Source organism: Carassius auratus, chromosome 13 (assembly GCF_003368295.1).
Source record: "Carassius auratus strain Wakin chromosome 13, ASM336829v1, whole genome shotgun sequence".
Taxonomy (NCBI): domain Eukaryota; kingdom Metazoa; phylum Chordata; class Actinopteri; order Cypriniformes; family Cyprinidae; genus Carassius; species Carassius auratus.
This window is the reverse complement of record NC_039255.1, coordinates 22676255-22688609: the sequence shown is the minus strand read 5'-3', so window position 1 is coordinate 22688609 and position 12355 is coordinate 22676255. Positions and strand designations below refer to the sequence as shown.

At 36.3% G+C, this 12355-nt stretch overlaps 1 protein-coding gene across 1 annotated transcript in view; it reads left to right on the top strand.

Annotated features, from left to right (window-relative positions):
* The first annotated feature begins 206 nt into the window (after nucleotides 1-206).
* LOC113113043 (echinoderm microtubule-associated protein-like 4) overlaps nucleotides 207-12355 on the top strand; it is a 74613-nt gene continuing 62464 nt past the window's right edge. Inside the window, exon 1 of the mRNA XM_026279159.1 lies at nucleotides 207-567. Within this exon, the coding sequence (XP_026134944.1) occupies nucleotides 543-567 (25 nt within the window). The 5' untranslated portion in view covers nucleotides 207-542. The remainder of the gene's footprint in view (nucleotides 568-12355) is intronic.

Here is a 12355-nt window from a genome sequence, read left to right as displayed (position 1 = left end):
TTTATAAATGCACGTGCAAGGAACAGCATGTCAAATGGGACCTGCAGAAGTGAATACACATTTGTATAAACAAACACAAAAACAAACGAAGACACCTGTTTCATGCGGACAGCAGTGCGCACTGGAGTACTAGATCAGCTGCTGTGTGTGTGAGGTCAGAGCGTGGCCGAGCGTGGCGCAGTGGGTCTCGCGCAGCGGCGAGCGCGGCTCTGCGTCTGAAGGGAAGCTCGCCGTGCCAAAGCAGGCGGAGTCGGAAACGCGAAAGCCCAGCGCTCATTATACTCCCTCCCCCGCCGGAGGTGTAAACGATCGTGGTGGAGCAGCTCAGGGAGCCGCCGTGATCGACTGCCCCAGAAAAGCGCTGCGTTAACCGGACGGAGAATCAGCCGCCAGTCGGTCGCCCGTTGTTCTTGCATTGAAGCGCATTCAGGGGGAGCAGGCGTGACATTACACGAGCTCTTCTCTTTCTTCTTCTCGAACAGAGGACGAATTCCCTCGGTCGCCCCAGGAATAGGCTATTTCCCTGGATATCTACCCCAGAAATGGACGGTTTCGCCGGTAGTTTAGGTGAGTGCGTCTGTCTGTGTGCTGAAATGCTGACTATTAATAGATGCGTCTTCTGCAGACAGGGCGAATATAGACGCAAGAGTGGAATGTGTGTGTGTGTGTGTGTGTGTGCGCGCGCGCGCGCTGGCTCACTGTACATTCGTGTCAGCTGTATAGCCACGCTCCTCTGACACTGCATTCGTGGGCAGAAAGCTATAATGAGAGCAGCGCTGTGTCAAGAAACTCATTCCACGATTCACGATGGCTGTATATCATATCCCTGGTGTTTCTCTCCGTTGTTAAACTCTGCTGTGATTGCTCTGAACACACACCACACCACACCGCACCTCACGCTGGACACCAGATCTGCACTTCTCAGGGAAATAGCAACCAGTGCTTGCTTGCAATGAAGCAAAAGGATAGGGTTAACCTTACAGGTATGCTTAAATGTTCTGGGTCAGAGTGTCTTAACACTCAGCTTGCGTCTTATGCTCTTTTGTCAGTGCACTAGAATCGCATTATTGGCTTGTGCGGCCTTTTGCAATAATGTAACGCCGCATGCATGCATGCTACCATAGTTAATGCATAGCTATAAGACCAGGCCAGTCATAATAGGAAGTCACAATTAAAATGCAAATAAATTCAAGAAGAGACCAATCGCAAGTTTTAATAGTGACGCAGTCGACTGGGTTAGACTCAAACTTTAATCTTAAACAATTTCTTCAAAATTATATGGTTTATAAAACCAACATAGCACACCGAAGCTTAAATTAAGAAAACAAAACATGAAAGTTATATTAACCACAGACCTTGATTTACTAATAATTCAAAAGGGATAATTATAAAAACACAGTGAATTCACAAGGAAACCAGCAGTGAACTGGGTTCCCTTTTAAGTCAATGTCATGATTCAGCTGCACAGAAGTTGTGTTGTACAGAAGAAGAAGAAAAACCCCATCTATGAATAATGAATAGAGCGGCAGTGGAGGCTGTGTGATGGTGGTGGTGGTGGTTTTACAGCTCTGGCTGTCAGTGGAGATTATTTGGTCAGATAACAGTCCATGCCAGAGGCACATGAGGCAGCAGGAATGTATATTGTGTTTATGAAGGGTCCACTCGTGGTTTGTTAATGTGCAGATCTGTTGATGTACTGAGTCAGTCAGACATGTCAGATGGGTTACTGGAGGTAAATCGGTCCGGTCTCTCAGACAGACAAGTGTAATTGCATAATGGACTGAATGTGCTGTAACACAGAGAATGACATGACCAGCTTTTATTGCTCCTCATAAACCACTTGCATGTTTGCTGAAGCAATCTATTTGTGTCACAAGATATTACAAGGCCTTTTCTGTTGCTCAGTTCAGTATGGACTCTTTCACATTTCCGGGTTTGGCAGAAGCAGAAAGTGGGGTCAAATGTATATAGTTGCGAATGGTAGACTGCATCAGGTATGTTTTTTGCATTCCCCTTTGATTATATAGCAAAGAAAAAAAAAAAAAACACTTTACAAGAGTGTTTTCACAACCTTCACAAAGAGGACAAATAGAGAGGGATTGATACTGGCACTTTTTTCTTTTCTTGATTCAAAGGTAATGTAATGCAAAGTATAGTGTTATAAATGTACATGCATTATATATATATATATATATATATATATATATATATATAATAAAATATATATATATATTATAAAATATATATATATATATATATATATATATATATATATATATTATAAAATATATATATATATTATAAAATATATATATATATATTATAAAATATATATATATATTATAAAAAATGTGTATATATATATATATATATATATATATATATATATATATATATATATATATATATATATATATATATATATATGAATTAAATGCTTAATTTTTTATATTTTATTTTATATATTTACTTGTATTTTATTAAATGAAATGAATACAAGCAGATGTATAATAATAAATAAAATCCTGTAATCAACTACTTTTTTTTTTTTGTGTTTTGACCTAACACAGTGTTTTAGTAATTAACAGATAACATAGTTGAAATTGAACTTAAATAAATATTTAAGCAAATCTTAAAAAGTCATATATACTTAGAAGTATTAAAATATGATTTAATTCATGTTTCAAATTCATTGTTTTCTGACGCTGGAGTGCTTCATTTGAATGTAACAGTGTCAGCTTGTGTGGGATTTGCCCTGTAATAGTTTATCTGTTTGAATATCCTGTCATGTAACGGCTGATCAATGAAATTCTGTGCTGATTATATAACTTGATTCTGTTGCTTGGTTACGCTCGGAGGAGGCTTGAGCACTCAATTGGTCCTGCTCTGAGTTACCTTGGTGATGTTGCATTCTCTGGCAGGGATGCGGTATAAAGTAAAGGGCCAGTGACCGACAGAGAGAAAAGATTCAGACTTTTCTGCAGGTGTAGCCTATATGATGGAAAACTTTATTTTGGGCCTGTTTTGAAATGGCAGTACAGTTTTATGCATATGGAGATTATGTGGTGGTCTGAATTATTGGACATGACTGCTGCTGAACTGCAATGTGTGTGTGTGTGTGTGTGTGTGTGTGTTAAAGTCTCTGCAATATCTTACATAGCTCAGCAAAACCCCCCTTCAACTTTTACCAATAATTTCAAATTTCTCCTTTTTCCCCCTAAATAAACTATTTATTTTTTTAGCTATAAATAAGCTAATTGTTATCAAAGCACATCATCTAAATGTATTTAATTATTCCGTTGAGTTATCAGTCAAATAGTAAGCTTCCTTTATTTTGTACCGGCTTTGATTTCCCCGAAACTGCTTTTCTAATGCGAGAGGTAAAGGTTTCACACACAGAAGTGCACCAAGTGTGTAGAAAGCCAGATCTAGTGTCAGTTTTGCACGACAGGTACATCCGTCAGAGAACGACCGCACGCAACCCTGGCATAAACCCTGGCGCTTACCCTCTTGTCACCTCCGTGTCTGCGTCACACATGGCACCGGCCGAGATTAAACCCACTCTTTCAAAGTTTTCAGTATGACGTGCAGGTCCGTTTGACTCACTTTAGTTCTTGGAAGATCTGAATGTGGTTTTTGACAATGTATGATGTGGTTTTGGTCATGACGACAGAAAAGCAAAACTTGCACAGCTAAACTCAAAAGATGTGTGCATGTAGCGGACTGATTGCCTTTCATGACACCTGTGATATGGGTGTGATAAAAGGAAAATTCTTTAAAAAAAAATCTGTTTTGTAATGCAAGTTCATAGAAATGTACTTTGTATTAATGTTGGTTTTGGAAAACTTGTTGAAAACCATTTTCAAGAAAAGTTTATTTTAGTGACCCTAAAAATGTGCTGTGACCCTCAAGTAGAAAACATAAATTATTCAATTCAAGTTTATTTTTATAGCACTTTTCATGATACAAATCGTTGCAAAGCAACTTTACAGAAAATTCAGTTTCTACAATATTTAGTATTTAGTAGTAGCTTATCAGTGGTGACTGTCACAAATGATGATATTTCAGTTATGATCCAACAGAACTTGAATTTGGCTGTGTGTTGTTTATTGTTATTGATTAACAGTGAAGCTGATTAAATAATAATAATAATAATAATACTTAATAATAATAAATACCAAAAGTTGTTTGTCAAGATTTTATTTTTTTTCATAAAAAAATTGATCATTATTTATTTTATTTAAATTATGATCAAACATAACTTTCACTTTTTTTATTGTCATTAATCAACAGTGGAACACAAAATAAAGAAAAAAATAAAATATTGATACCAAAATAAGTTGTTTGTCAATTATTTTTTATATTTTAATGCATTTTTCCTTGATATTATGTTTTTTTTTTTCTTTTAGAAATTTGAAGCGTACTTCGAGAAGAGCTGTATTTTAGTCATTGTATTACTGAAACACATATTTAGTGAATTTTTGAATAAATAAATAGAAACAATTTATTTACCCTTGTGTTTTCGATCCTTGCCCCTTAACTGCTTCAGAACCCAGATTTTAGATCAGTGTTGGACTTAACTTGTTAAGATTAAAAGATTATTGTTAGTTATTTGCAGGTCATTTATTACTATTATTATTATTATCTTGCAGTTTTCGTTGTATTCAGCTGTACACAATCAAAACGGACATGAATCACAATTTTGAGCTGTGACCCAGTAGTTGAGAACTAGTGTCGTCGAGCGTGCTTCTTAGGGCTCTGAGGAATGTGCTCTTATGAGTGTATGTCAGAAGGTTAGCCTGTGAATGGGGTGCTGTCTTTTAAGGCATGTGCGTGTGTTATGCTGATTTGTAAAAGGCGCTGAAGCAGGGTGCCTGATGGAGGTTTAGGGTCTTGCTCATGGCTCCACCTTTTAAAGGTCTCCATGTAGGCTTCAAGCGTTCAGTGTGCTGAGATGGCCTCAGTTTTTGCTCTGCACCCAGTTAGCCACCTAACTGTCACACTCAACATAAAAATAGCTGCCGCCCCCGCTCTTTCCACCTCCAGGTGCATTCCCCACCTCCATTCAGTCCCAAGCTTCTGTGGGGCCGTGTGTGGGTTACTCCACTGTACCAGGCCGGTGTGACCATAAGCTCAGGTAGGATAAACAGATGGTTGCTGGTTTAGCTCCTATAAGGTTCGTTTTCCACAGGGGCATTCACACTTAATGCAATTTGAAGTGAAAACGCAACCAGAAGCTATTTGTTTTTAGTTACAGTTGGTGACAGTTGGTGTCAGTTGATTCATCACATTTTTAATGCAAATTAGCATCAACGGAATGAGACAACTACCTGCATGAGTGTGGAATAAAAAAAGATAATTGGCATGTCATAGTTCACACTTTTTTTCCTTAAGCTGATGATACACAGGACAAGTTTTTGAGCAATATTGCCGCTAACGTGCAACCAGATGAGACACAGATGAGAGTATCCAGTTCTCAATGTGAAAGTGCCCAATAGTGATGTCACGGTACTAAAATTTCAGTGTTCGGTACCAATACCAGAGAAAATCCACGGTTCTCTGCACCAATTTCGGTACCAAAGAAAAACACCCAAATATGCTAATAAAAAAAGAAAACACACTTTTTAATCACTAAAAATAAAACCAATGCCATTCTTTATACTTATTTACAATTGTGTTTACAGTTTTTCTACAAGTAATATAATTATAAAAAACAAGTTTCACCCACATTGAATTTGTGTTTTGATTAATGGAATGTAAACATTTTATTTTTTTGGTAAATAAAGGGGGTTTGCTATGAAAGTTAAAACATGGAAGAAATATTGTGTGATTTATTTCTTTAAAAAAAATAATGTTTTATTAATTTTTTCAACAGTAGAAACAGTATCACTTACATTCTACTAAATAATATTAATATTTCTAGCACAATGCCTTTATGTAAAAATGAACTTTTATTTTGACGGGTTAGATTTATTTTGACACTGGTTTTACTCAAATGTAAAATGCTTGTGAACAGTTCTGGTGATGCTGTTTATGTATTTATGTCCTCACTGAGACAGCAGATGCTGAAATTACTGAAAGCGTCCTGCGCTTCAATCTACGTAGTAAACAAACCATTCATTCATTCACACATATATGGCAGATTTCAACCAACTTTTGTGGCTTAGAAATCTGTTAAAATGGTGCACATTGAGTTCCCAGATGAACGTTACAATAAACCCGAACTCACAACAGATGGGGTCTGACTGAGACGCTCCACACATGTAAATTATAACTGTATGTACTGTGAACGGAGCCGCTCTGAGACGCATGCACATAACCAACACACATGTACATAACTAGAGCACATGTATTAAACCTGCATTGCATTTATTTATTTATTTGAATAGTAGTGCTTGTGAATTCACAAAAGCATTATGCTTTATTATGATTTTAAAATGGGTTTTATATATCATGCAGTCTTGGAAGACGTTCTGATAATGTGTTTCATGGATTCTCATCCTTGGAATGCGCCACTTCCGGTATTTTGCCGGTTACTCGACACGGCAAAATGCAATCAAGGATTTTTTTTTTTAATTGAGTACTCTAGTTGAATCAAGGAGTCGTGACGGCCCTAGCGCTGTGCTAAGTTGCTAAATGAAAGCTAGCAAAGAAAATGTTTTAGTTTGAACATTAGCTCCAGTTTGTAATAGAAAAACATCTACTTATTTTCATTATTAAGCATTAAAGAACAACCACTATGTCTAAAGTCCAGATTCAGAGACCTCCAGTGATAAAACTGTGTATCCACAATAAGGACACTGCAATGTCTTTGGACAGAAGCATCTTCTAAATGACTGTTGACTTATTTATTGGAACTAGCTAGTTGCACCAGTGCGCTGGCTTAGGTTTCTTATTCAAGGAAACATTACAGCGTGTCTTTTGTGTGCTCAGTCTTCCTCAGTGTTTGTGAAAACCCCAAAAGAGTCCGATGCAAATAAATTCTACTGTCACCAGATAAACACAATGTGACCTCTGTAAAGGCTGTAACTGTATGTGAAGACCATATCATTGTTGAAAACCCCGACTTATGTTGGTTTGTGATGAATGGGTCTCCAGCATCGCTCACGGTTCATTTGTAATGTGTCATACCGGGTTTTCTGCGTCAGTTTCTTTTGGAAGTATCTGATTGTTTTTATTCTGTATGACATGTGATGTGGTTTTGGTGTGTTTGTGATTGCATATGGCAGTTGTTATTGTTAAAGTGTGTGTGCGCTGAGTTGCACTTGGAAAGACAAGTTAAGGATCATATTTCAAAATTCCTTTTTTTTTTAAAGAAAGAAAAAAAAGATGGAGGGAAGCAGGACACAGACAGACAGAGAGAGAAAGCAAAGGGAGGGAGAGATCCGGAAAGGGACACGTGTGCCCAAATGCTTCCAGATGCTGGCCTCCCAACTTTTTGCATTCCTCATTCCCTTCGTCCCTCATAACAATGGATGAGATTACAGCTGAAGCATGAAGAGTAATATGTGTATGTGAGTGTGGAGAGGACGGATAGATGAAGTGTGATGAATTGCAGAGCTGCTGATGTCCACAGATTCCAGTATATATGCACGTCCTTATTTTGTGCTGCACACTGGGTCCAAAACCCTCACCTAGTGCCAAATGTGAGTAAAAGCTGCCTTTGAGTAGGTACACTTAATCAGTCGACAGGTATCTGTTTAGCTGCACAAACACACACACACACACACTCACACGAGTAGAGAAATAATGCAAAATACAGTTCAGTCAGATAGAGTTTGTGAGTTTGTAGGTAAGGGTGGATCTTGGGTCACTGGCTACCGTATGTAAACATCCGTACAGTCCAGTGTCACATCCTTTAATTTTAGTAGTTTCTCATCACAGGACACTCGTATGGTCCAGAGTCCAGAGATAGTGAAGGACTGTCTGGAACTTCTCCCAGAAGCCCACTTTGTATCTCTATTTCTTTTTCGGTCTGTCATACATGTTTGTTTCATTTCTGATGAAAATTGCCTGAATACTCCGTTGACTTTCTTCTAGGGTTCTCAGGGCAAAACAGGAAGTAGTATGATTAGTCAGCAACAACCTCTGTTGTCTGTCTTTTTTTTGTTTAGTTTTTTTCAAGAAACACACATGCAGATGAGCTTGTAGTATTTGAATGTTGCCATTATGGGTGGGCAGTATTATATTTTGATTATTAATTGAATATTGAAAATAAATGGATAAAACTTAGTTTTTGTTATATTTTTTCAGTAATAGGAAGCGTAGCAATCATTTCAACCAAACTCACATTCTTAGCACATTCACAAAATGTTTAAAGCTGCAGTCGGTAACTTTTGGCGCTCTAGCGGTTAATAAACAGAACTGCTTGCGTCTTGCGGAAGAACATCGTAGCCGGAACTACTTCTCTCTGTTTATGTCTATGAAGAATCACAAAGGTACTGGGTTACTCCGCCGCGGTACCCCCGAAGCAATCTAAAATAGTCTGAATATAAACACTTATTATAGGTGCACCCTAGTGATTCAGGACAAGCTAAAAACACGGTTTGGAAAATGGATTCATGGTGTACTCGCTTATTATATACATTTTTCTACATTTTGAACACAAACAAAGTTACGGACCGCAGCTCTGATTGGTTGTTTCTTTATCGGGAGCGGTGTATTTTCTGCAAATGGCAATAGGACACTGGGAGGAGCCAGAGGAGCTTGATTTTTTCACAGATTATCTGTCTCATATTCTACTGTCAGGACATAATGACAGGTTTAACAAATATGTAAAAAATATATTTTTTCAAAAGTTACCTACTGCAGCTTTAACTAAATATAGCAAACATGACTAAATTAACTTTTTCACAAAATATTTTCATTTACACTAACGTTCATACATGGGTGGTTGGTATGATTTTGTTTCAAAATGTTTTCTTATGCCCCATAAGACAGTTTTTTTTTTTTTTTAAACAAAAATACATTTAAAAAAAAGTAATATTGTGACATTATTACAGTTTAATATAGTTGTTTTCTAATTTTAAAGGTAATTTATTCCTGTGATGGCAAAGCTGAAGGCTTTTTATTATTATCAACATTACAATATATTCTTAATATTTTTGTGTAAACGAAACAGTGATACTTTTTTGAGGATTCTCTGATTTAATAGAAAGTTCAAATGAACGTCATTTATTTCTGTCACTTTTAATGCACCCTTAAATATATCTTTTATCTATCTGACCTTAAACTTTTGAGCGATATATGTGCATCAATATAAAATTTGAAGCTTTATATATAATTAATTGAAACATATTAATACATTAAACATTATAAAAATATTTTTGAGTAATGATGCTAATAAATAATTGCAAATCAATGTATTAAAACTGATTAAAGAGAAATCCATCCTCCTTAACAAATAACATACTGATTTATCTTATATTAATTATGTTACTTATTTTTTAATAACAACATATTTGTAAATAAATGAGAGTATTTAAAATATCATGCAACCCTAGTTTCCATGTTTACTCTGGAAGCTCGTGCACAGAAAGTCTATTAAACACACAATGCTTGAGTGATTTATTAGTCCTGGGCCTTGGAGCATGCAGCCATGGAACTGAGAATTGAATCAAGTCAGTTCATCTAATTTGAGATCTGTTTTTCTCTGTTTCTGGACCGTGCTGGTGAACATAAGGGGCCAGATTTTGGTTGTGGTTGTATTATAACCTTAATCAGGGATTAATCAGGATGTGCTGCCATCCCTCACAAGTGTGTGTGTGTGTGTGTGATGGGGTTGTAATCTCAGGGTGGAGATAAGTCCATATGTACAGTAGAACAGCCTGTTGTCTGAAGTGGTACAGGATGGATTAAGCTAATGGTTCGGTTTGGACACAGATATTGGAGGAGGTTTCAGGCAATCTTTCTCCACTCACCGAACCCAGTCAGAGTTTTTAGACACACGTATTGAGTTCAAGATGTACATGGTCATGAAAAATACCATCTGGGTCATGTGTGTTATGGTTATGACTCTATAAAGGGTCCATGAGGTGCACTAAAATGTGTGTTAGGAGAAACAGCAAGTTGTGCTTTTAAAGTACTAGTTGTTTACAGTGTTGTTTTTCTTTACAAACCCATCTAGGCACACACACACACACACACACACACACACACAGGTCCTGTGTTGCAAAGGACAGGTGTGCGCTCAGCGGGAGCTAGGTCAGTATTAAATGTACTTCTATAGATGTGCCAGATTATCTGCTTTTCAATTAGCTTGCCTTCTAAAGTCAATGGCTTAGTGTTTTCATTTGTGCTGCTCTGGTTTTTATATATTAAAACAATATTTATTCAGTCACTTAGCCCACCACCTGCTCCAGATTCAACCCAAATAGTCTTGTTTGTTTTTTGCTTCTTTTGTGCCTGTAATATTTTTGTTTGTGCTGCTTTGGTTTTTAAAACATTAGACATTACGTTATTTGCAATGAAGTCAGCCCTCCCACATGCTCCAGAGTCACCCAGAGACCTATAAAGAAATTAGTCAAAATTAAATAAGATTAATATATTGATATATAAATGACCTGAAATAGCAACATTAAAGGCCATAATATGATCTTGCTTCAGTTCATAAAGTATATCCTATAGATGGGATTTACAGTAAACGAATGATTAAGGTGAACACACACACACACACACACAAACACACACATATATATGATGAAATAGGCTACAAACAATGTTATTATAAAAAAAAAAAGAAGCTAAAATCAGCATTGCTGGTATCATATTTTCTTGTTTTAAATCACATAAAAACCAAATGGTGTTTTATTAATGTCATCTCTGATTTGAAAATCATCTTTAAACATGCAGCAGCCGTGAAAACAATTGTATTTTATTTTTTGTAAGCGTCCCACAGTACATGACAAGGCCACAGGATTCTTATGAACAAGCTTGAATTGAGTTTGTGGTTGTACAGAAGACTGGGGAGAATTGACTTATCAGATGAAAAGGGTTTCAGGGTTGCCCACAAATGTGAAACGAATATTAAATCATAAACACATTTTTCCATATGAGTTTCTTAAAAATAAATAAAATAACAAAAAATCGCATCAATCACATTATTTTTTTATTTTCTCTTTACTTTATAGAAAAATCTAATTTCCTAACCAGAAAGTACACCGACAGTTGTCCTTATGTGTTTTTCATTTTGGTTTTGTGTATAAGTAATGAAATGTTTTATTTGTGCACATAATCTAAAATATGACTATCAAGTTTATTGATTTATTTATTTTTCGCTTTGGTTTTGTAAAGACATAATGAAATGTTTTTATTTTATTTTTTTAATTAGCCTAATTGAATAAATGATACCAATAATTAAGTGAATGTGACTATTTCATGTGATTTGGTTTGCCCTTTAGATTTTACCTTGTTACTTCAATTGTATTGTTAAAAAATACAGTCATAAAAATGTCAATATTACTGGCAAAACAACAACAACAAAAAAAAAAAACAGCACAAATGAAGCACAAACAATCTAAACTATTTGAGAGTGACCTCAGAATGTCCATTAAATATTACTTTAATATAAAAAAATATAAGTGGCACAATTGAAACATTTTACGGCACAAACGATTTGTTTTGTAAATTTACATTATAACCTTAGAATATCATGGAATCATCACAATGTTTACTCAAAATTCGCTGCAAACTATTTTAGTATGTGCACAACTGACAAGACTCGTCTTGTCTAGATTGTGACACTTCTGCGAATGACCACTTCTCTTTATGGACAGGAAGTGAACTGTACTTGACTGAGGTCTTTTTTGTGTGTGATGTGCTGACGGATACAGTAGCTCGCTCTACTGCTGTGGGTACTGTGTCTCTGTCTCTCTCTGCCATGCTGTGCAGCTTATTTTTAGCCGTTTTGTCACTTATAAATCACAAATGTGCTGCGTCAGTCACTTTCTGCCATCAGACGCCTCCAATGCTATTCTCCTGAAATGCTAAACTGTACCACACGCCAGCCACAGTCACTGCCCTACACACACAAATGGGTTACACATAAAATACTGAGTACAGCTGCCTAGTAAACACACAAGGTTGGACTTCATAATTGAGCTAACGTAAGCTAGCATACTTGGATCATGATATGGCTCATGAGTTTGCATTTCTTTCAGTTTCGTAATTCACAGTTTAAATCACAATTGCAATATTTGGTCAATTTTAGCAGTAAACTCATCCTCGCCAAACAGTTATATTTCTTTCTCTTTGTTGATATTTTCTCTATTACTATTAGGGGTGTAACTGTACGCAAAAATCACGGTTCGTTACGTACCTCGGTTTTAAAGTCACGGTTCGGTTCATTTTCGGTACA